Below are 26,092 nucleotides of genomic sequence, written 5' to 3' on the forward strand. Positions count from 1 at the left end.
TGCATTTCCAACGGAAGTATAAATCCTAGGTTTACGTTTATAGAACAATGTCAAATAGTGTTAAACAGTAACTCTATTGTAAATAAAACTTTATTTCATAGATAATTCTTAATTGTTTGTCTTTTTGTTGAATTGGGAAACATAAAAGATTTTTAGGAAAATTAACAAAACTTTGAGAAAAAGTATCAAAAAGAGATGAAAAAACTTGCCTTTTAATGTTCATTAATTTTTTTACCACTGAATATAACAGCATAAGAAGTTTCATAAAGTGTAGTCTAAAAGAAGTAATTATTAATTTAGACTTTTTATGAACTTCCTTACGAGTGTACAGAAGTTTCTTGGAGTAATGTAAACACACACAGTGCTTCCCACGCATTTTGTTTACATTCCTTCCAGAAATTGCAGAACGCGTTATTTTATGAAAGTTCCTCTTATATTCCTTGGACGAGAAAATCAATTTTCAAACTTTAAATTGGAAAATTTAATATTTATGAAAGTTTAAGTTTATCTTCATCAACTATATATATTATAAAAGCAATTCATTTGGTTAAAATCAAATATTTTATTTTTTTATTTTTTTTAACCCGTCATCGGAGGCCTAACCGAGGCTTTTATATTCCTTCAACGGTTCACAATAGTGCTCTGAAAAAATTGAAAAAAATTGTCCATTTTCTTTCTCGTCCTTGCAGTATATGTAGAACGATAGTTATCAAAATCTTATCGACATTATTGTCACATCTAAATCAAAATCTTATCGACATTATTGTCACATCTAAATCATATCTTATCGACATTATTGTCACATCTAAATCATATCTTATCAATATCATATCTTATCAGATCATATAATAATATAATAGTAAACGCGCGTATCCTGTATTCCCGGAAGGGAGACTCAATCCACCAGCATTTAATTGATACTAGAAATAGTTTGTTTGGTAATTCGCTGGCGGAAGGAGTTAATCCGGACTCATGGCTCAAATTTGGTCGTGATACCCGACGTTAGGCCTAAACTATGTCAGGCTGAAAAGCCTTGATCTAGACGGGATCGTGATGGCGTACCCCAGCTAGATCGAGGAGCCCACGGGACTTCCCTAGCTCCTTGAATTGAATTGAATTGAATTGATAAAAAGAAAATTATTCCAAAAATTATATTTTTAGGAGGTTGTGAAATGGTCTGGACAAAATATGGGAAAACTACCTGACCCCTGGCATAAACTAGTATTTAAGAAAATTGAACCCAAGAAACCCCCGGAACCTAAGAAACCCATTGAACCCAAAAAGTCCGAGTCCAAAAAGTCTGAGTCCAAAAAGTCCGAGGGAAAAAAGTCCGAGGGATCGGCTGAACGAAAGAAGGAGAAAAAGAAGCTTAAAATGGAAAAGAAGGTAGGGAACAATTTTTTTTGTTATTTTTGGGACGGGATTTTACACCATTTTTGTCTCAGTAAGTTGTCAATAAATATACGTGTCGTAAAGTTGTCTCTTTGTCCTTTGCATGACACATTCGGTTTTAGCATACACAATAAACTAACAAGTTATTAACGTGAAATTATTTTGTATGCAAAAATTTATGTTTTTGTATGCACCCTTTACACTAGCTTGCACCTCATCCTGCCTTCAGTGTAATAACAAGTTTTTATGAAGCGTTTTATGTTCTTTTAGCGCCCTGCAAACCCGGGGATATTTTAATTTTCAGGAATATTGGGAGAACGGAGAATCCTGCTTAACAATTTCATATTTTATGACCCTTGGCTTTCTTGTGACTGTCTGGCGGATTTTTTTTCCAATATTTCCCGCGTACGGTGTAATCAGGACTGTTATTTTGTCCATCCCCTCTGTCTAGTACTGATGTCACATTGCTACTTTTCTAAGTAAAAAAATAGCCAAAATCGTTAGTATGAAAGGAATTGAGTTTTTGTGCAACTCTAAGTTTCTAATCTCCATATCTTTGCAAACTGATGGCGGAACATTGAAACTTAGAATTCAAAGTTTAAAATATTAAATGCTTCCAGCATCGAGTTAATGGCAAAAATGAAATTCCTCTCAATTTCCTTTCATTTTGGCTGCAGTGAGAACACTTTCATATTGGTGGTAAATACGGTGCAGTTATGAGGTTCTTTGGTAAACTTGGCAGTAATATAATCTTTAATATTGGGAGTATAAACTTTATTTATTTTGCATCAGAGTTATTTTAGAAACTAGCTTCTCATTTCATAGTAACAAACAATAGGACAGATAGATAGGACAGGGACAGAGGACAGGGACAGATAGGACAGGGACAGATAGGACAGGGACAGATAGGACAGGGACAGATAGGAGAGGGACAGATAGGACAGGGACAGATAGGACACGGACAGATAGGACAGGGACAGATAGGACAGGACTAGATAGGACAGGGACAGATAGGACAGATAAGATAGATTGGATAGATGGATAGATAGGATGGAATGATAGGATTCCTCGTTTTATCGCTTGTAGACGTAGTATATTTCTGATAAATACTAGTAACATGGTTATACCACACACAGGGTTAGTTATACCCTTAATTCGGAGGGAAGGGTCAATTGTAGAACAGTTAGATAGTTAAACAGATAGATAAACAGATAAATATTTGAACAGATAGATGGTTGAACAGATAGATAGTTGAACAGATAGATAGTTAAACAGATAGATAGTTAAACAGATAGATAGTTAAACAGATAAATAGTTGAACAGATAAATAGTTGAACAGATAAATAGTTGTACAGATAAATAGTTGAACAGCTAGATAGTTGAACAGATAGATAGTTAGATGATTGAACAGATATATAGATGAACAGGTAGATGGTTGAACAGATAGATAGTTGAACAGATAGATAGTTGAACAGATAGATAGTTAAACAGACAGATAGTTAAACAGATAGATAGTTGAACAGATAAATAGTTGAACAGATAGATAGTTGAACAGATAAATAGTTCAACAGATAGATAGTTGGTTAGATGAATGGATGTTCAAAAGGATGGATATATAGATAGATGAATGGATAGATAGATAGAGAACTAGATAGATTTATAGATAGATGAATGGATAGATAGTTTTGTGTTTGTCAACTAAAACTGTAGCTTCCCACTTTATGTTTACTATTCTGTTTATTACCCTGTAAAGAACCGGTTTCTTCCATACCTGCACCATGTTAAATCTTTTCTTATATTCCTCTATATTCCTCTTATTGCCAATTTGAATTTTATGCATGTTCTTCAGTCCTGTTTACGGACAATAAATTCCACCAAACTATGGAGACATATTAAAATTGAAATTTATTGAAAATCCGCGAGTTGTAAAATGCGGGAAAGATATAAATATTGGGGATTTTTTTCTTTTTAACTCTGCGCTGTCCTAGAGATATGGGTCTGAGATTGAAAATTTAAGTTGATATTTTTAATTTTAAATCAACAAAAATAGGACATACAACTTCAAAAAAAAAATTGTGCAGATGTTGTAAATGGCCTTTTAAGGCTTCAAAAAGACGAAAACTTTAAAAACAAAATGTTTTTAATAAAATTGAATTAGCACAAAGAAGGTTGTCCATGACGATTCTATTCTATTCATAGAGTTTTCAGCTTGATAACTCTATTGCCGCAGGATTTCGTGGCAAAAATGTTAAGTTCTCCAAAAGTGACGCATTATATTAAAAAAACTTTGATTTTCTTTTGCAAGGTCTGAATTAAGTGTCATCCTTAAACTATTTTTTACGAGAAATAATATTAAAAAGTAGGAAAAAGTTCTTTAAAGGGACAGACCGGCTATGCAAGGTAGTTAAACTGAGTATGCAGTGTTGTGGACTAATTCTTTAGGATTCATTTAAGACATATAAAACTTTTCCATGATGTATAATTACTGAGTTTGAGTGCAAAGTCGACGTTCAAAATCATGAATTTGGGTGGACACGTTTTAAGAATCGGTTTTTTAAAATTATTAAATAATGACGACGGAAAATAAAGTAATAATTTTACAGTAAACTAATTAGGTTTTAAAAGAAATTTGTCAATAAATCAATGCTAGAATCAATTATTTTGTTTTTTCATCATTATATTGATTTTCTTATTTTCTTTAAATTTATTCGTAGATTTCTACAAATTCTTCAAATGTCGTTTTTTCAATAATAATTCCAGAAAATCTGCAGAAAATCTTTGTGAATAACGAGAAACTAGAATAATGATAAGATAGAAACTAATAACTGAACAAGATTACTTATTTTCGATTACTTTTATTTTCTCTACCGGTTCCTAAACAACTAATTAGTTTACTGTAGAATTTTCTTGACATTTTTTGTCGTCGTTATGAAATAATTAAAAAAAAAAAATTCTGAAAACGTATCCACCCATAAGTGCGATTTTGAACGTCGACTTTGCGCTCATACTCAGGATTTACAGATCTTTTTAAAAGTTTTATATGTCTCAAATAAATCCTAAAGAATTTGTCCACAACACTGCATACTCAGTTCAATTACCTGAGATATCCAGTCTGTCCCTTTGAAGGGATTGGCGACGGATATTTTTTCACTAACTGCCTCTTTCAAACCTTTTTTAAATAGCAACAGCAGTAAAAAAAATTTAGAAACATGAACAAGAATATCTCCCAATATATATACTCTGTAAAATGTAGTCTCCTGAAATTATATGGACAGTCCCTTGAATTGAATCTAGTGATAAAAACAAATTGTTTATCTCTCTCTGAAATCCGAACTAGTATTTGTCCCTGATATAAACCTAGTTTATGCTCCAGCGATAAACTTAAGATCCTTTATAAAGATTTTACTACTGCGTGTAAACTAGGGTTGTAGAGGCTAAATTCAACATATATACTTCTCTTATTTACCATAAATTGAAATTAGGTAGTCACCCCCTTCCTTTCATTCCATATTCACCCCCACCCTCCATGCACTTTATATACGCCCCCCCCCTCCTTTCACTCAATATCCCCCCCACTCCTTTCACTCTTTATCCGCCTCCCTCATTTAACCACTTTTAGCCCTTCCCTGCGTTAGTTTGACCTATAGTTCATGAACCATTTGACCGATTTGCCTTAGATTTTGATCGGGGAATTTGGTAGTATCTCGGAAATGTTCTTAGCCTGTTTTATCAGTCCTCAGTGGAGAGGGTTGACTTTAACAGGGAAAGTTTTATTTCCGGTCAAAGTTGGGTTCCCAAATTAGTATGATTATACTGTGAGTTAAAAATGTGATTAGGACTAAGGACTAAGAAAAGTAGGAGCCTACGTTACTTATATATTTTGCAAAGAATATCTGTATCACTTAAAGTGAAATTTCCGGTTGCTTTTTTCGTTTCACTGTCCAGCTAGAGCAAGGGTTAAAAAGCAGCCCGTTAAACTTTATTAGTTCATAACACCGTTAAGTGCGAGGGCTTAAACTAATCGAAAATCACTTCATATCGCTAGGTTTCAGGTTTTACGAACTTCCAGGGGGGGGGGGGGGTGATATCATTTATTTTCTCACTCATTACATAACCCCCCAGACCCCATACGTTAATATATTTTTTATTTTACTATTTGATAAAGGGCAAAATAGGTTTAACCTTCTGGAATATTTTGAAGCATTTCTTCTCATTTTTAATCCAAATAATTTCAAGCATCGAATTATTATGTCATTTTTACCCATGTATTACTGCACAAAACAATGTGTGTTAAAGCAAAAAAGTAGATTGAGGGGGTTTCGGATATCTACCAATTATTCTCATGATTATAGTTCTTTTAAAATATTTTTAAATTTCCCTGAAGTTTTTGAAAATGTAGATTTGATCTAAGAAAATATTTTTTATCATTGTCATTCAGTGATAGATACATTCACTGCTGGGTTAAAAACTAGGGTAGCCCAGTCAATCTACCTTCTTATTCGTCTCACTTCACTTCTCGCATTTTATCCCCGTTTTTCCAACATTTTTTGCCCCGTTTCTTTCCCGCGTTTTTCCACCAGTATCTTCGTCAAGTTGTATGTTCCGGACCTCTGTGTTCAACGCTTTTTGTTAAAGTCCGAGGAAAGGCATTCACTCGTAATTCTGATAAAAAGCATCCCCAAGTTTTTCCAGACCGAATTTCTGTAGAATTTGTTAAATGCACACACATAAACATTAAGCATACAGAAAAAAATCTTTATTTTAAGAAAGAGTGGGGAAGGGGGGGGGGAATATTATTTTTTTGCATGATATTGAAAACACATTTTTTATTTATTTTTATTTTTAAGGAAACCGGTGATATTTCGGATAAGGGATATAGTGTAAGTTTTTTTTAAATATTTTTAAACTAGAATTTTTTAATATAAATTTTGCATGAATTAGATATAAAATAACACCCATGCACATTTTTATTTTTGTTTGTTTTGTTTAGTGCGATATAGAGAGTGATTCAGATCATAATAAGGTGAGTCATAGTAGCTATTTTATGTACACTGTACACCATACACCGTCCACTGCACAATGTACAAAAAAACCGTGCACTGTAAATTGTTCACTATTCATTGTTAATTGTACGGCATATACAATTTACAGATTATATTATATTATACACTTTACACTGTCCAATGTACAGCATAAACCGTACTCTACATTGTTCACTGTACATTATGCAATGTACACTGTATGCTTAACAGTATACATTATACAGATTACATACATTGAACATTGTTAAAGGTTTTTTGTCTATAGTTAATGTCTTGCATTCGTCCAAATAAACCTGCATTAACAATTAACACTAATTCATATTGTTTTAAAGCTGTAGACTGTTTTAAGAGACAATTGACGATAGTTTTTTACGTTTTCTTTCACGACCTTTTTTATTTGCGTTTTATGACAAAATTAAGTTTTCAGATTAGACTGAATGATCTAACATATTGGGAGGATGGGATGGGATGGGATGGGATGGGACGATGGGATGGGATGGGATGGAACGGGAGGAGATGGGACGGGATGGAATGGAAATTTAATGGGAACGGGAAAGGAATGGGAATCGAAAGAATCTACTGTAAGTAATATCTTTCTCTTTTATTGAGTCTTGCTTAAATAGTTGCATACAGCAAGCTTTCTTACCGAGGAATTAACATTTTCTGAATTCAATTGATGTTATAGAGTAGGGAGGACTGATTAAAATGTTTTCCCGCATTTAAATAATTTTATCTGATGCCGATAAATATCCAAATTCTTGCGATAGATGAGATTTTTCCGTTAATTGTGTTATGGATTTTTAGCAGTTGACATCAAAAAGAAAGCTCTTTGTTAATGCAATAAAATATTTTTATAGACGCATTCACATCTGCTCGATACTGCCAGAAATTAATATTTCCATGCATAAATGTGTTTTAAACATTAATTGCAAGCATATTTTTGGGAATTTTAATTGTTTAAAGAAGATTTGTCAATTAACTGTGAGTTTTGCTTGGGAATATTTAAGCACAATAAAACTCGGGTTTGATTTAAACATTTATGTAGAAAAAAATAGAATGAAGGAGAGGGGGGGGGGTTGCTTTGCTTTGAATGATGAATAAATAATATGCCAGCCTCTTTTTATGGGTATGAAGGTTTTATTTTTATGGCGTTTTTAGCGTTTTATTTTCTTTTTATACCGCTGTTTCAGTGTATTAGAATCTTTTATAGCACTTCTAGTCCTTCTTAATTTCTTTTCTCTCGAGTTCTCCCCCCTCCCCCACCCAGGAACAAATACATAATCCCCATACAGTGGTTTATATTTTCCAAAATCCCCTTTGACTTTTATTTCTCTTCGCTACAAGTTAAAGAAAAAGAAAAATTTATATTTTTATTGAAAAATAACGATTTTCTAGGATAATATTTTTTTTTTGTCCTAGAGAAAATTAAAAACATTTATTTAATTTACCACATCAAATCATTAATTTTTAGACACATGATTTTTTTGCTTCAAAATGTTAGTTTTAATGTTTTTTGTCAAGTTTAAACAATTTTTTGTTCTGCCGGCTGAGAACGGGTGGCCCACCGTTGAGGCGGGTTTGGTCGGACCGGCGGGTAAAGACGGGTACAGGATGGGGCGGGGTTAGTCGGACCGGCGGATAAAGACGGGTAGTGGAGGTGGGAGGGGGGGGGGGGGGGTTTTTTTCAGTTCCCACCCGGCCGCAGACCTTTTATAATCTACAAAGGAATTATGTACACAAGAGTGACATAAGACGTGGATGACACAGACATGAAATATGTTTACTAATATCGACTGTAAACAGTGTGACGACAAGATTGATCATGATTATTTAATCACTAGTGTACAGTGATACAGTGGGGTACATTATAAATAAACGGGAGGACATTTAAAACAAATAACATGATTCTTTTAATAATTATTGATGTAAATAATTAATGCTTATTTGTCAAAAATGTTAAAAAAAATTGTCCTTAGTCAAAATGTTTAATAATGATATCAATTTAGACTCAAAGAAGGTCTCTTAAAATAGTTATGAAGTTTTACTTTATATTATTTTTTTTTATAAATTGAAAAGGTTTTTTTTTCAAAAATCTATATCCCAAAATACCTATTTGAAAAAAATAAACTTACCTTCTCAAAATCAAATTTAGATTTTTTTTGTTATTAAATAGAAAAATGGGATATCATTTTTTAATGGATGTATACCACTGTATCATGAATCATCACAATGGAATCAATATATTTATTTTTAGACCTCAGAAGGAGTTTGTGACCTGTTTTCTCCCAAGAAAAAAGGTATTTATTCAATAATATTGATGTGACCCCCCTCCAGCAAATATTGCAATGCCTGTTTCACAATTCTACCCTTAAAGGCTTTGTCCTAATAAGTGTGAACTGGAAATGAAATTTTATATTTTTGAAAACTAATTATTTTTATTTTTGGTTTCTCTACAAATCAGATTAAAGTTTCCATGGCACCGCTGTAAAACGTTATTGCCGTTTTTGCATGGAGGGTCACTTTAAATTTCGCTGACAGTCCCTTTAAATCCGTCCATGAAACAACAGAGGTTGAAGTATTTTTTCATATCGTAGGGTTTGTGTCAAGATGTTTTCCTTTGATCTCAGCTTTTGAATATCGATATTTTCAGTTTTGAACCATATTTTTGGTTGTTTTTTTTTAAATAGAAAGATTTTATATTTTTTACCCCGGATTTTTTGCCCCCACGCGAAAAAGGAACTAATCTTGTTCTATAGATACACGTCTAAAGTTTTGGTAAAATAAAACAATATATAAATTTAACACATTTTATTTTATTCTTAATTGGTCAAATATAAATATTTAAAATGAGATAATTTAATGTGACGATGTTTAATTTATTCCCGTTAGATAATAAAAAAAAATCTTTATGAAATAAAATATACAATTTATGGGACCTTGTAATCGATCTCAATCTTAGTTGCGCACTAAACAGTAAACATGAATAATTGATAACAATTTCTTAAATGTATCACAATTGGGTATTCTGTACTTGATGACTTATCCCCCTATACTTAAAGAAGCTGTAGACGTGAAATTAAGGAACCCTTAAAGGGAGTGACCGGCCATGTAAGGTAGTTAAACTGAGGTTTGCAGTGTTGTGGAAAACTTCTTTAGGATTCATTTGAGACATATAAAACTTTTTAAAGATGTGTGAATCGCAAATTCGACGTTCAAAACTCCTACTTTGGGGGTGGATACGTTTTCAGAATTGGGTTCTTTTAAATTTTCAAATACGAAAACGAAAAATAAAGTAAAAATTTTACAGTAATCTAATAAGATGGTTAGGAACATATTTCTCAAAAGAAATTTGTCAATAAATCAATGCTAGAATCAATTATTATGTTTTCATCATTATATTGAATTTCTTATTTTCTTTGAATTTATTTGCAGATTTCTTCAAATTCATCAAATGTCGCCTTTTCAATAATAATTCCAGATAATCTGCAGAAAATCTTTGTGAATAATGAGAAAACAGAAACTAATAACTGAACAAGATTACTTAATTTTAATGATAAGATCAATTTTTATTTTCTCTACCGGTTCCTTAACAACTAATTAGTTTACTGTTGAATTTTTTTACATTTTATGTCGTCGTTATTCAATAATTAAAAAAATCTAATTCTGAAAACGTATCCACTCCCAAAGTAGGAGTTTTGAACGTCGCATTTGCGCTCAAACTCAGGATTTACAGATCTTTATAAAGTTTTATATGCCTCAAATGAATCCTAAGGAAGCTTTCCACAACACTGCATACTCAGTTCAACTACCTTACATAGCCGGTCTGTCCCTTTAATTTAATATTTGAGAAACAATCCCTAAAAATCAAAATACGTAATCTTGTTCAGTTCTTGGTTTCTGTAATGTCTCATTGTTCATAAACATTTTCCGTAGATTTCCTGAAATTTTTATGAATACGGGACATTTGAAAATTTGAAGAAATCTGCGAACAAATTTGTAAAGAATAAGAAATTCATTATAATGATGATAAAGAAATGATTGATTATAAAATTGATTTATTGACAATTTATCTACTGTAGAAACATTTTTCGTCGTCATTTTAGAATATTTAAAAATAACGGTTGTAAAAATCATGCCTCCAAAATGAATAATCTATGAGGGTTTTAAAGATTGAATTTGTGCTTTTGCTGAACAAATATGCACTGTACAAACGTCTCACAGGTCTCAAATGAGTCCTAACAAACTGCACTCAGCTCAGCCAGACACTACCTTCAAACACTCGTTTAATTGCAAAAATGATTTGGTCCAAGAGAAGGAAGAATCTAATTAAATATTGACAAGGGTTTAATTACTAAACAGTGTGATACAGTTTCAATGTTCCATATTTTATAATGCCGGTCATTAAATTATTTTATTAGTAATAAATATTTAATGACAGAAGGTGAAATATAAATTAATTATTTCATTTGTTTTGTATATTTAAGATTAAAGGTTTTATTACCAAATCAAATAGAATAAAAGCACGAGTTCAAATTCTTTCACTCTGCAGGAGTAAAAAAAGGACCTTTCCATTCTTTTTGATGAATTATTCTGTGTAATAGGACTGTCATGTCCGATTCACAACAAGCTTTAATAAAGAATGTCCACAATCTTCTCTTTGAGAATTTACTTATGCTTTTAAGAAACAATGGAGGAAATTGTCAAAATTTAACACTTTTCAACCACGAAAAAATACATTTAACAATATTGATAATCTAAATTGTTGTAAATTGGGTAATGGTATATCTTTAAGTGCATTTTAAATTACTACGACACTCTTTATGAACAATTGTTAAAGGGACTGTGAGCGTAGTTTTAAGTAACCCTCTATGAAAAATTAGCAATGCCTGGTTCACAACGGTACCCTTGAAAAATGTGGAAGATAAAAGCTGTTTATTTCTGTTCATTTCTCTATTGTTTCTAATAAACAAGAAATGCGTAATTAACTTTTTTTTATAAATAAAAGCATGGAAATCTAATTGGAACTTGATGAGATAAAGCTTTGAAGGGAACCGTGTAAAATGAGGTATCTTTGCATCGAGGGTTACTTGAAATACCGCTTACAGTCCCTTTAATGATGCCACTTCAAACTTGATTTATTTACATTCAAGATATTTAATTGTGCTCTTGTCAACAAGTTATGTTTTTTTTAGTAAATGGATACGGTGGTGAAGGAATTAGGGCGGGGCAGCCCGCCCCCCTGAACTTCAGCTTACCTCATCATAAATCAGGAGGCGTTCCTCCCGTAGAGCAGAGAGCAGGAGGAGGAGGTGGAGGACTATATAGACCATACTCTACTAGTCCAACTCCACAACGTACTGCACCAGGTACGGAACATAATAAACGCATACATCAGGTGTTGGGGTTAGATAGTACATCCTCAAGGTACTACAATCACAGACTACAATGAGTGCAAATCAGCTTTCACTGGCTGGGCTAAGTAGGCCTGATAGTCGTACAACAAAAAGTTTTTGTGTTGCATTTAATTAAGTTTTACAATTTTTTAAAGAAATACTCTAACTTTTAATATAAAACATACACTTCATGTATTTAGTCTTTTGTTTGAAGGGTTTGTATTTTGTATCCATAGAATCCTTTAACATTTCTGAATATAGATTTCTGTGCTAATTGGTTGTGTACTCCAGTTGTACACAATATAACCTGCTGTGGAAAATATCGCATATTCTAGCCTTTAATAGATCTCTGCACTCTCCACAACATATAAACTGTACAGTACTGAGATTAAACTAACCTTTTTGCAATGGATTGGGTTTAAACAGTACAAATCAAACGTAATTCATATCAAGCTTTATACTGTTAGACTGTACTTGGGGTAGGGGGAAAGGGGGGGTTGTTACAAACAGTATAGACCAAACCAAGCGTACGAGACCAAGTAGGTTGCACACAGTATAACGTACTTCATGCTGTGGCTTGAGGTCAAAATTACAAATCAGTTAGTTACAATTAAAACTCAGAACGGACATTTTAAAATACTCTAAATTTTGAAAATAAGAATGTGAATGACTTCAGTTAGTGTTTGTAAACATTTAAAAGAAATTTGAAAAATAATGATAAAATGTAAAATTTTTAGTTGGAGTACCCAGTCATCAGAACCCCGCCCCCCGCCAGATATATACCGCCCCTAGTGTATACCCGCCTCACCACAACCAACAAGCAGGACATCATCAGTCTTCTAATCCTTCACATCACCCTGGTCATCACCCGGGAGCACAAGCCTCTCACCCGGGCAGTGGGCACCATCCGGGCTCCACCCATCATTCAAGTCTTCACCCGGCATACCGCCCACCCGGGAATACGACCGCTGGTCCTGCTCCTGGCCAGTATAAAACCTACGGGTATCCTGCCCCTACAGGATACCCTGGTGGATATCCTCCTACTGCTGGATATCCTGGAGGTTATCCTCCTCCCTCAGGTTACCCAGGTTATCCCAGTGGTTACCATAATAAACCAGGATATAGTTACCCGCCTGCACCTGGTCAACCTGGTTACCCAACCAATTCAAGTAGCTACCCACCTTCCAACCCGGGATATCCCAGCTCAACAACCGGACATCCGGGTAGTTCAAACTATCCGGTAAGCTCTTCTAGTTACCCCAACAGTTCATCCGGATATCCTGGATATCCCGGCGCTCCATATCCGGGTTCCACTGCCGGAAAGCCAGTCGGACAACCCGGCTCCGGTCTACCTCCAGGCGGCTCTGCTCCGGCACCATCCGGTCCAGGTTCGGTCCAACCCGGTTCATCTCGTAATCATCCAGTTTACCAGACAAATGGAGAAATTTCTCAAAGGTATTTATATTTTTACAAGGGCTACTTACATAGTTACATTTTTACATCATTTCATTTTGATGCGGAAATCTGTTGTGTAAAGAAAATCCGGATCCGTATTTTGTCCATGATTTTTTCTAGTTGCTCTAATCCCTTTTCACTTTCAGCAAAAGTTAACAATTTTTGTTGTCCGCTCATTTTATCTAGAAGCTTGATATAATTGTCAATCTCATTATTTGACGCTTTAAATTCGTGTTTTGATAACAACAACTTTTTTGATGTTTTACATTTGGATTCGGATCCATGGATCTTCATAATTTTGCGACTCCGGTTCCGGATCCAAGGAGCTTAATTCTTGCGGAAATCTAAAGCGTATATATAAGTTTCATCCTCCCGGAACGGTGTATGTATACATTACGTTCCATTCAACTTGTAAAGCCAGTTATAAGCTATGGGCTTTATTTAATTTTGATCCGGATCCGTCCTAATAAACGGATTTAGATACAAAAGGCATTATTTCTTCAAGATTTATGAAATTTTAAAAAGAAGAAAAAAGTTTTTAAAATCGCTATTTTTATGCTGAATCTTACTGAACAATTCAGATTATAGGAAGTTGCTAATTTAACAATTGAGATTTTGTTGCAAAAATAATTTTGTTGGCAGGTTTGGTTTGATATTTTGTCCCTTGGATCCTGAAAGGTTTAGGAAAATTAATGTTTTTATACGAAGAAATTATGATATCTGTGTTGAAAGATGTATCTCATGTCAAATTGAAATCTAAAACTCGGATTATATCAATTTTCAACATTTTTATCACAAGCTTTAATGTTAGAAGTCACTATATCTTTAAACCAAAAATTTCCGTTCAGCCGTATTTTCAATATTTTTTATTGGAAAATACTCTCCCCAATATTTTAAACTTAGAGAAAATTAAACAAACAAAGATGCAATTTGGGAATTTAGCAAAGAGAATCGATTTAAAAAACTAGTGGGACCCACACCATTGTGGAAAATGAAGACGACATTTGAACAATCTTTGTATATTTGATGTTATTTAGAAACCAAAGTTCTTCCATTATAAGGACTGGTAGCGTAATTTCTAATGACCCTCCATGCAAAGGTGGCAATACCTGATTTACAACCTTACCCCTGATATGAAACTGATTTGAAACCTTATCTGGTCAAAATGTGGAAGATACCGTCGTTTTTCTGATTCGAAAAAGTTTTAATTTCGAGTTTCTCCATTACTTCTTATATGCGAGGAATGCGCTGGTTACTTTCGCAGGCCAAACTGCAAATGAAAATAAATAGTTTAAAGAAACAAAAATATCGATATCTAATTCATACTTGATCAGACAAATCATCTTTTGCATGAAGGGTCCCTTTATATAACGGCCTTAATATTGATCAACTTTATAAAAAGGGATTTGTGAAATAGTAGTGGATCAGTTTTTTTCTGTTACTTTTTCGATCGCTAATATGATAATCCTTTCTGACTCCCACGGGATGATGGTTAACTATTTTATTTATTTATTTATGGAGCAAGTTTCTAGTTAAGCTGCGTATAAAAGAAATAATCTAGGTTTCAAACAGTTTCTCTGAAAACAAAATTATGTTCGTTAATACTGTTCATGTCTAACCAAGGATGTCCATCGTTTTGAGGTCCACGGAAACCGATGTTATTCATCGTTTTGAAAATCGTTTAGTTTATATGTTTTATATCAGAGTAAAATTAAAAGCACACTTGTCAACCATGCAATTTTGAATTACGATCTGAAACTCAGATTCTAACTTTGAATGTTTAAAAACGGGCCTCAGCGTCTAACTTGCCCTTTTTGCTTAAATTGAAAATATACCAATTATAAGAAAAATCTGCCCATTTGGATTTAAATGCATTAAAGGTTTTGATGAATTAAAGGTTTTGATGCATTAAAGGTTTAGATGAAATAAAGGTTTAGATGAATTAAAGGTTTTGATGAATTAAAGGTTTTGATGAATTAAAGGTTTAGATGAATTAAAGGTTTTGATGAATTAAAGGTTTTGATGAATTAAAGGTTTTGATGAATTAAAGGTTTAGATGAAATAAAGATTTAGATGAATTAAAGGTGAAGATGAATAAAAGGTTTAGATGAATTAAAGGTTTAGATGCATTAAAGGTTTTAAGGATGGATTCTAATACTAATGTTAAATCTAGATCTGGGGTTAGTGTCCAGAACGGTTCTCTAGCACCACGTTCATATAAGGATATTCAATCTTCCGTTACTCCTGCAGCAGGCTCCAACCATCAGTCTAGTGCTCATCCACATTCCCAACCTTCTCATCCACATTCCCAACCTTCTCATCCATATTCCCAACCTACACTTCCACAATCACATCCGTCTCGTCCACATTCCCAACCTTCACATCCACATTCTCAACCTTCTCATCCACATTCCCAACCTTCTCATCCAAATTTCCAACCTTCTCATCAACAATCCCAACCTTCTCCCCATTCACACTTTCATCCGTCTCCTCATCCACATTCTCATTCCTCTCATCCACACTCCCAACCTTCTCATCCAAACTCCCAATCGTCTCCTCATCCACACTCCCAACCTTCTCATCCAAACTCCCAGCCGTCTCCTCATACCCACGCCCCTCATAATTCTTATCCAAACTCCCAATTGTCTCCTCATCCACACTCCCAACCGTCTCCTCATCCCAACACCCCTCAAAATTCTCATCCACAAACACTCCCTACTTCTCATCCATATCCAAATACAAATTCTCATCCACACGTAGTCTCCACTTCTCAGTCCCAAGTCCCATCCTCTTCTCATCCGTACTCGCCGATAACTTCTCATCCGCAAAGCAAACCAACTTCTCATCCCTACGGTCTCCCTGTTAGTCATCCAAACGGACCACCGGCCACTAATTTACAACCCCCGTCATCCGGATATAATTTGGGAACACCCACAAGTCATTCCAGCGGGCAAGCCCAGCCCCCCGGCCCCGCCCCAGCTCAGCTGCAGGGACAAACATCATCTTCAATACATTCCCAGTGTCCGCCTTCGGCACAGGATCTAGCCAGAGGACCTGTTTCATCCAGTCACAGGTTTTTATCTCATTCATTTTTGTAATAATTTATTTTTCATTTTTTACGAGTCTGTTCGGTTTTTATTCTACTGATAATTTAGTAAACTTAAAAACTAGTTAAATGGCAATACCAAAAAAAAGAGAAAAAATGTCTGAGAAGCGTTTGTGAACCGTTTNCACTTTTTCGAGAAATTAAACAAAAAATAAATAAATTAAAATTTTTGTTTTTCTTTAAAAATATGTAATGGGATTTTTGGGCCAAAAAAAATTGTAATTCTTCTTCTCTTTTGTGAGTTGCCTGTGTTATGGCGTCCGGGACCGGTCTTATAAATTAAGCTCAGGCTTCAGTTGTCATTAGATTTACGCGGACAAAACAGTCTCAAGATTCTTGCAAAGAGCATACTTGCATTTCTTAAAGCTTTAAAGTGACTTAAAATTAGTGTGACTTTTATCTCATTTTTATTTCAGCGGTCATTGGACACCTCCTGGGTCTAGTCCAGCGCCTATAGGGACACAGGGGTCATTTGTAACCCCTAGTCGAGCACTTGGAGCCCCAGGACCATCCCTTGGCGCCCCTGGACCATCTCTTGGAGGCCCTGGTCATGTTGTAGGATCACCAGGTTTATCATCACTTGGAGCTGTTTCTACTGTTTCCTCTCTTGCAGTATCAAGCTCTGTTCTGGGACCAACCCTTTCAGGGTCCTCTCTTGGAGCATCTGGACTTGCACTTGGAGCTCCTGGATCTGCACTTGGTGCCCCTGGACCAGCTTCTGGAGCCCCTGGACCAGCTTCTGGAGCCCAAGGGTTTGCTCTTGGAGCCCCTGCACCTAGTCTTGGAGTCCCTGCTCCTTCTCTTGGAGACCCTGCGCCTATTCTTGCTCCCCCTCCACCTACTCTTGGAGCCCCCGCTCCTTCTCTTGGAGCCCCTGCACCTGCTTTTGGAGTATCAGGGCTTGGAACAGTTGTACCATTCTCTGGTTCATCCACTAAACCTTCATGGAGCAGCGGCAGGTAACTAAAACTAGTGCCAAGTATTCAATCAGCGGTCAACACATTCAGGGGTGTACATTTTTAAGAATTAAACCTTCCCCCCCCCTGGGGTGGGGAACAATTAGTTTTGAAGATCTGGGTTTTAAAAAAGGACATCAAACGGGTAGTTTTTTCATTATTTTTTATACATTTTACCTAAATATTTTTTTATTTTCGCCTAAAAATCGTTTTTTCGATTTGGCGAAACTCCCTAAATTCTCTGGGTTAAAAATGGTTTTCAAAAGAGGGCGGAGGATAAGATTTTTCAAGAAAGTTTACACCCCTGAAAACAATTTTAACTATTATTATCAGGGATTGGAAAACGGGACTTTTTGATACTTATGCTCTAAAAATTAATTGACTATCCCGAAACCAAAAATCCATGGGGTAAAATAAAATTTGCAACAAGTGTTGTTTTGTGTTTTAAGAAATTGTGTTTGGTGTTCATACTTTTTATTATATTTGACGAAATAAACCGTAAAGTTAGAGATATTGATAGTTTTGACGCATATTTTAAACTTTTTCTTTTCCTTTTTTGAAAAGAATTTGAGAAAAATTGTCTAAAAATATTGCCTTAAAGTTTGTATTTTTCACTTCTTTATTCTTGATAAGTTAAAGTAGTGATAACACTTGGATTTTGAATATTGATATTTATGGGGATTTCGTCTAGTTAAACGTAAGCTTTAAAGTCTCTCTGGGACTGTGTTTGTAATTCTAAGTGAGCCTTCATTTTAAAATAGAGGCTTATCCGATTAACATGTACCCTTTTAAACTATGTAATCTGAGCTGAAAACTTTAGAATGGTGGATATCGAGATCAATGCTTGACCCTCTCTTTGGCTAATCTCGAGCCTAATTTAGTCTAGAGATTAGAGATGCCCTCTTCAACTTCTGAAAAACCGGTTTTTAATTTTCCCGCATTTTTGGTGTCATATCAATTGAACTGATGATCGATTGAACGAACGTAAGATTTGGATTAATGTTGAAAAGGTCGACAGTCCTTAAAGAACCTGAAGATTAAATTTATATTTGCTTAAATGCTCTGAAAGCCGGCTTGTGAACAGCTGACTTTAGTTCAATCGGATATTAGTCCAATCGATATAGCATCGTATGTGTATCTGTAATCAAACGTATCTTTATTACATGTATTAGAAAATGTGATGTTCCAACAAAATCGGATTAAAAAGAAAATTAAAAGTTTCCAAAGTAAATATTCAGATTAAGCGATCAGGATTACGGGTATCCAATTCTAAAGTTTTCAGCTCTGATCAATAATGTTGAAGATACCGTCGTTTTTATATCTTGAAAAGTGTTAATTCTGATAATTTCTCCGTTTTTCATAAAGCAAGAAATACGCAAGTCACTTTTGTATAGAAACCACAAATGACTATCAGTTTTCAAAAATAAAAATATGGATATATGATTCATTCTAGCTCAGGCAAAGCTTTTAAGGGTAGCGATGTGAATCGGTCATGTCACTCTATCAAAGAAGGGTCACTTGAAATTACGTTTCCCGTTCCTTCTACATTACAACAATTTTTCAGTGTTTCCGTGGGATGCACTCAATCTTCAACAACTGCTTCTCTACCAGCTCCTTTGACAGCGGCTTCTCTTCCAGCTCCTGCAGCTGCTTCACTAGCAGCTCCTTCTAAATCAGCTGCTCCGAGCCCAGCAGTCAGACCTGTAAGTTAACAATTTTTTAAGTATATTGAAGCAAGGAATATAACAGGTACTTGTATAAATTATTGTGTACTGCAGTTTCTGGGAGGAATGTAAACACTTTCAGTGTTGCAGAGGCTGAACTTTCTTTAGGCTCCACCCAGAAACTGCAGTACACATTATTGTATGGAAGTTTCTTTTATATTCCTTGCATTGAAGTAGGATTGATATATTTTTTATGTTAATTTTATTTATTTTATATTTTTATTCCTTTTTAGGAATTAGATAGATTTAGTGCTTCCGGAACCCTGGCCACTGTTATTAGTCCTAACCCTGCCTCAAGGGGGCTAGGGGCACACCTTGGCCCCCATTCTTCCACCAGGGGTATGGGTGCACCACAATACCCTCCGGGCCCCCTCTATCCTCCCTCACCCCTGGTAAACATATTTTTTATTAATTATCATTTGTTTATTAGATTTTGCTTTGGGGGTTAACAGACTTTAAAAAGATAGGTTTAAACTATAACCACAATAACCATGGGAACACTTGGGTACGATCATAAACACAACCGCATCATCAACCATGCGACCACTTGGTTCACAACAATACCCTTTTACAGAACACAGGAATTGGAAATAATCAAACTTAAGGTTGAAAACTAGACAAAAAAATTAAATGAACCGTTGTAAATCGGGCAAAATATTCGCATATAATCCCGTGTACTGTCCCTTTAACCCCTGTATTTCTTTAGGTTAAAGATGTTCCTAAACTGGGTGGACCTGACTCCTTGTTCTATCGAGCTGCAGGATTGGGTACTCCCTCCTCCTCCTACCCTCATCAGATACCTCTGCAGGGTCCTCCATTCTCAGCAGCATCTATTCAACCAGCCACTCAATCACAGCCTAAGGTGGGTCAAAGCTAATTTTTTTAGTGAAATTATTATTGGAAGAAACCAATTCTTCTCTTCCATTCAAATCTATTAATTATTATTAATTTTCCTGAAATCAAGATTATACAATCTTAATGTTTAACTTTTTACCGTTTTGTCAAAATAAATTGCCTCTAAAAACTATAAAAATGCTAAAGTAAATAAAAGCCTGAATTTTAATTGTTTGAGTCAATGTGAAAATTTTGCTCTACATCTTACACGTTGACGTTGACGTTGACGTTGACGTTGACGTTGACGTTGACGTTGACGTTGACGTTGACGTTGACGTTGACGTTGACGTTGACGTTGANTTGTTTGAGTCAATGTGAAAATTTTGCTCTACATCTTTGACGTTGACGTTGACGTTGACGTTGACGTTGACGTTGACGTTGACGTTGACGTTGACGTTGACGTTGACATTGACGTTGTTTACGTTCACGTTCACGTTTTGCGGGAAAGTTATTATTGCTCATGTTAAAGAGACTGCACGTAATTTCTAGTGACTTTTTATACAACTACGCTTGTTAAACTTTGTTAGAAGTGATAAATCCATCTAAAAATTTATACGAGCTGAAAAACGACGATATTTATATCTTATAAGTCTGATAAAAGGTAAAGAGTACCGTTATGAATATAACGATTTGATCTGAAATCAGATCGACAAATCAACCTAAATCAACCCCTGCATTTTTGTCAATGTAAAGTGAAAATTAATATCTATTAAAAAGTAAATTATTAAATAAAGTTTATAAGTATTTTCTAAGAGCTAATTACTGAATAAAAATACAGTTTAAAGTTTGATAATAATCCTCAATTAATTCTTAATATTAGTATTTTACACCTATCTTTACATTTTAGTGTAGGTACTAGGTAGAAATATAATTATTTTAATATATTTTATTTTATAACGCNAATAAACTAGCTAAAAGGAATAATTTTTTTTTAGATTTTTTTATTGCTTGTTTTTCCGACGTAAAATGGTCAATTAAAACGTTAATCTATTTTTTATGATTCCATAGTTGTTCACCATCATTTATTCCTTTGTTTTTGTTGATGTTAAACCTTCTGAACTTCTTAAAGTAAAAAGATAGAACAAATGTTTGATTGATTGAATAATTTTACCGATGGAACCTTTATCTGTCCTTCATTCTTCCTGCACCAGAAATGCGCAAATCACTTTTGTAGGAAACCACAGATGAAATATGTCAGTTTTAAAAAAGAAAACATTAATATCTTACTCAATACGCATTCTTGAATAAACAAAGCTTTTATAGTAACCGTTGTGAATTAGACGTGCCATTCTGAAATTTGAAGGGTTACTGGAAATTACGTGTACTTGTACAGCTGAATTATTATTTAGCGTAAACCCTTTCATTTTTTTTGTGACATTTTCTTTAATATTAACTTTATGTTTCAGAAGACTGGTAAATGGAACGCAATGCATGTACGAATTGCCTGGGAGATATATAATCATCAACAGAAAGCAAAAAGTGAAAATAAAAATGGTCCTCCTACTTCAAACAGTCTTAAACCTCATGGTTTTGAGTTGTTAAACAAACCTCAGGGACCCCCGGGTCCGGATTATATGGGAAAACGTCCAGGGCCCCCGCAGGATCTAATGGGGCGGACCCCCACACTATACGGTGGGGCTATGGGTCTCCCCACCCCGCCTTACGACCTCCTGGGACGATCTCCATACGCGGCACCCTCGCGTTACTATGGTGCTCCACCTTTAGGTAAGCATTAGAAAACTGAAATACTCGTTGCATACTCTGTATTTCTTATCCCTATATCTTTGCAATCATTTTTCAAACTTTAAACTTTTGATATAGCAGAATTTATAGTTTGAAATGTCAAAGGACCACGAAATCAGATATAAGAAAAAATAAGAAAGTACGTAGAGTAATCAGTTCCGTTGTCTTTTATTTGTAACCTATTAACTTTATTTTTAATAAAAACAGTTTCAAATTTAACGAATCACCACACTGACCTTGAACCCTGAAAAAGAGTGCTAAGGATTGATTTAATTTTAATGTGGATCCTGGATCCGCAAGGAGAAAAATGGATCCGGATTTTATGATTTTTTAACAAAAGAAAACTTAAAATTAATTTTCTTCTTTTTTTCGCTTATTTTAATAATTCAACTTAATGAACCATGCAGCAATAAGAAAATTTTTGATAATATCTTTTTAAACAGTTCAGATTTGAGTTTCATCAGTAAAAATCTTTTTTTCGCAGTTGATTAATGTTTTGTTCCTTGGATCCTGATCCGTGGATCCGTATATTTTTCCAAAATGTTGCGGATCCAACAGATCCGGATCCTGAGCACTGGTGAAAAATATGTTCTTATTGAAACACTATGCTCCAAACGTTTCAATTTCTACAGCACAGATGAGAAAGGAAAGGAAGAATGTTTTGCCTTTTACAAGATGTTGAAATTATGAAACGTCAACGACTTGTTAATCTACAATCAATCCATTTTAGGATTGTACTTCAGTTAAATAAAAAAATGAAGTGTTCCGTAAAAATATTTTGATTTATTTCAGGACCTTATCCCGGATATCCCAGTGCCGGGGGCCCCGCCCCCTTCGGTGGACTTGGGGCCATGCCCCAACATCTTAGCCGACCTTCTGTTCCTCACTACGGGCCCCCTCCTCCCCTATCCTCCCTCAGTAGCCCGCATTATCCCGGAAAACCTCCCTTAGACAGAGAGAGGGAGCGACGGGAGCGGGAGGATAGAGAGATACGAGAACGGGAAGACAGAGAGAGGCGGGATCGGGAGGATAGAGAGAGAAGGGAGCGGGAGGAAAGGGATCGGTTGCAGAGGAATAGGGATCATGAGATGAGATTAGGAAGGGATGGATCCAGTTTTAAGGTTAGTTTAATCCTTTTTTTTTTTTGAAAACAAAATTTTTTTTCCGAAGAGGGATAGGGAGTCGACCTGAAAATTCAAAATTAAGATAACATGAAAAATGTGGAAATTTCACAACTTTTTTTCAAGAATTATCTCGTGTCTGAAAGATTCCTTTAATATTGATTTTCTTTTTATTTATTCATGAACATTGGAAATTGAAAATTTTGCTTTGTTAAAAAATTCAGTAAATTATAAAGAAAAAACCGGGATCCGGATCTGGGTCCATTTTTTCCAGTGCGGATCCAGGATCCGGATCCGCGTCAAAATTAAATGGATCCTTAGCACTGAATTAAATACAAAGAACCTTCAGCAGTTTTTCATCACGAGATGTGAAAATCAGTATCCGTTAAGCTCATGGTTAGATAGATGTTAACAAAAATTATTTTTCGCAACTTACGAGAACTAATATTTTAAAATTCAGTGCTTAGGATCCAGATCCATTGGCTCCGCAAGATTTTGGCTTCCTGGATCCGGATCCGCAAAAATTTCCTGATTTCAAGTCAAGTTTTAGTTAAAAATAAGACAAAAAATTTGAAAATTCTGCTTAAGTAACTTTTAAAGAAATAACCTGGATCCGGATCTGCATCAAAATGAAATTTAGTCCATTCAAATCGTTTTCTCATTAGTTGTAATAATCCCCAGTCTTATTCTTTGATTATCATTCACAATTTTAAACTTAATTTTAAAAGTCTTCGCCACTAACTCTGACTTTCTAATCCCTATATCTTTGCAACATATGTCGTAGACCTTGATATTTCAAACGATGAATTCTTTCAAAAAAAAATCAAAGGTATACACCATCAGGTTGAAAAGATAAAAGGATTAGAAAATGTGAGTTTGTGGCGAAGACTCAACTCTTCTGATTTTCAGGAAAAGGACAGAAATGGAGATTTGGATTCAAGGGATAGATCTCCCATCCGTAGTGATAGCAGCCCGCAGATCATAGAAGTCAATCCATCTAAATCAGAGTCAAGAAAGGACGACGAAAACGTTCTTGATATGCGGATAGAATCGTCCTTGCCGCGTCAATCCTCCCGTCCTCCATCGGCGTCTCGTGGTGGTGGTGATCCCCGCCGAGACGATGAGATATGTATAGTCATGGAGAAAGAAGGTATCAGAGGCCCCCCCGTGATCACAGGACGAACCAGTGTAAACTCAGATCATAGTATAAATACCATTCATCGAATTAACGGCTTGGACGATCGGCCGTCTAGTCGTCAGTCCCTACTTCACGTTCATAGGAATAGTCCCACGGTGAATGGACCTCACAAGAGTGATAGTCCGTCGGTGAAAGGGTACGGACTACCCCCTACTAGTTTACCCAGTAGTTACTACTCCAGATCTCACATGTTACCAGTATCAACTGATCCCTATGGTAGATCAGTCCTTACACCCACCTCATATGGTCTTCCCTCGCATCAGATGGCACCGCATCACATGGCCGCATCAAGCATGGCAATGCTTGGACATCATATTCTCGGCGGTGTTTCCATCCGGCAGCCGAATCCATTCGATCACGCGGCCGCCCTTGATCCATTCCGAGATCCCTACCGGATGGATCTGTTTCGTGATCCACTGCGTGAAGCACGTGAACGTGAACTAATGCGCTTGAGCGAATTGGATCATGCCAAGGCGCTTCAGATGGCCGGGTATGCAATGCCTGGTTATTATCCACCTACTACACTGGGGCACAAGATGGTTGGCCCCCACCTCTCTAGCCCCTATAGCGCAGCCTCCGTACCTCCCACACTAGGATTACCGCCCCTTGGTCTAGGGCACCCCCTAGGAATGAACGGTGCCCCTGGAATTCCTCCAACATATTCTAAAGATCCTCTCAGAAGATGAGGAATAGAAATAAACAAGTAGAACTTCAATTTATCATAGCTTGTGATTGTTATGTACAGTTAAACGCAAATATGTAAACAAAGTATACCTAACTAAGTTACTGTACGTAAACTCCATGTACAGGGCTCAGCACTATGATTGAATCTCATGTCATGATCTATAAATGTATATATTAAGGGGTGTAGGTATACAGTGAGGGTGTAGGGGGTGTAAAACTCCTCCAACCCCGTGTGTTACCCCTGTGAAAAATTATTCATGTGATAAAACGAGATGCCAATATGTCCCTCAATATGTCCCTGCCTCACCTAGACTTCTTCAAACCTTACTAATTCAGGTTCATCGGAGTAAATCTATTAGAATTATTCCGAACCAGTTTAATTTAATTAAATTTAATTTTCGTGTTTGTACCTACTCGCTGAAAAAGTGTTGTTTTTTTCCTCACTGAAGGTTTGTTTAACCTCTCACGTTCTAAAATTTCCTCTTTCTAGGCTGCCTATGTCTTGTCCATCCTCTCCTCCATCCTCTCTCATCCTTATCCTCATCCTCATCCTCATCCTCATCCTCATCCTACTCCTACTCCTACTCCTACTCCTACACCTACTCCTACTCCTCCTCCTCCTACTACTACTACTCATCCTCCTTCTCATCCTCATCCTCTTCCTTCTCCTCCTCATCCTTCTCCTCATCCTCATCCTCCTTCTCCTCCTCATCCTCATCCTCATCCTCATTCTAATCCTCATCCGCTTCCTTCTCCTCCTCATCATCATCATAATCCTACTCCTACTCCTACTCCTCCTACTCCTCTCTTCTCCTCCAAAAATGAATATTTTGACGTATGCGGAACACTGGAAAGAAGTTTTGTTATGTTCTGTATTTGGCTGTGTAACTGTTTTTTATTTATTAAACGACCTAAGAAGTTGTTACCCACCGGGCCCCAACCTATATATTTCTCCAGGTTTTCGCTATACTTAAGTTGCCAAATTGTGTGAAATTTTTAAAAATTTAGTTTTTATGTGATCTTTTCTTGTTACAGTCAGATAACCAGAAATAAACCTATGCAAATAATTTGTGTAATATTAAATTAAACGAACTGAGAATACAGGGTTACCCACACGGCATGAGACTTCAGAGACAATTGTACAGAATTTATTTGGTGTTTTCTTTGATGTATAATTCCAGGCATAATGCAGCTATATACTTGTTTCTTTCTTTACCATCCCAATTATACTGAGGGTGGAAACCCAAGTTTATCCTAAAATTGCTAGATTTGAAGAGTTTTAGGTTGTCATTTTAAGTCTAATCTTTTGCCTCTGCTAAATGGAGAGTCCCTTATAATTAATGCAACAGCCCTTTTAACTAAAAAAAATAATGATATCTCACAA

The 26,092-nt window shown here is 35.5% G+C and overlaps 1 protein-coding gene across 3 annotated transcripts; it reads left to right on the forward strand.

The window, feature by feature from the left end:
* Window positions 1–1,137: 1,137 nt before the first annotated feature.
* On the forward strand, window positions 1,138–24,806 carry LOC111702064 (trithorax group protein osa). 3 transcript variants are annotated; one of them, XM_023473623.1, is made up of 14 exons: window positions 1,138–1,386; window positions 6,240–6,272; window positions 6,383–6,415; window positions 8,689–8,731; window positions 11,627–11,800; window positions 12,565–13,282; window positions 15,456–16,355; window positions 16,805–17,347; window positions 18,909–19,047; window positions 19,302–19,460; window positions 19,775–19,930; window positions 21,369–21,687; window positions 22,498–22,826; window positions 23,736–24,806. In XM_023473623.1, exons 1-14 carry the CDS (start codon window positions 1,189–1,191, stop codon window positions 24,708–24,710), a joined length of 4,719 nt encoding a protein of 1,572 aa, XP_023329391.1. In that variant the 5' UTR covers window positions 1,138–1,188; the 3' UTR covers window positions 24,711–24,806. The 3 variants fall into 3 exon arrangements, with proteins under 3 accessions (XP_023329391.1, XP_023329392.1, XP_023329393.1); XM_023473624.1 differs by lacking the exon at window positions 6,240–6,272; XM_023473625.1 differs by lacking the exons at window positions 6,240–6,272; window positions 6,383–6,415.
* The last annotated feature ends 1,286 nt before the right edge of the window (window positions 24,807–26,092 follow it).

This window comes from Eurytemora carolleeae, unplaced genomic scaffold (genome assembly GCF_000591075.1).
Source record: "Eurytemora carolleeae unplaced genomic scaffold, Eaff_2.0 scaffold53, whole genome shotgun sequence".
In the NCBI taxonomy this organism is placed as follows: Eukaryota; Metazoa; Arthropoda; class Copepoda; order Calanoida; family Temoridae; genus Eurytemora; species Eurytemora carolleeae.

Coding starts and splice junctions, on each gene's coding strand:
- LOC111702064 (XM_023473623.1), top strand. CDS start 1,189: ATGGGAAAACTACCTGACCCCTGGCATAAACTAGTATTTAAGAAAATT. Junction 1,387..6,239: donor AGCTTAAAATGGAAAAGAAG/GTAGGGAACAAT, acceptor TTTATTTTTAAG/GAAACCGGTGATATTTCGGA. Junction 11,801..12,564: donor TCCACAACGTACTGCACCAG/GTACGGAACATA, acceptor TAAAATTTTTAG/TTGGAGTACCCAGTCATCAG.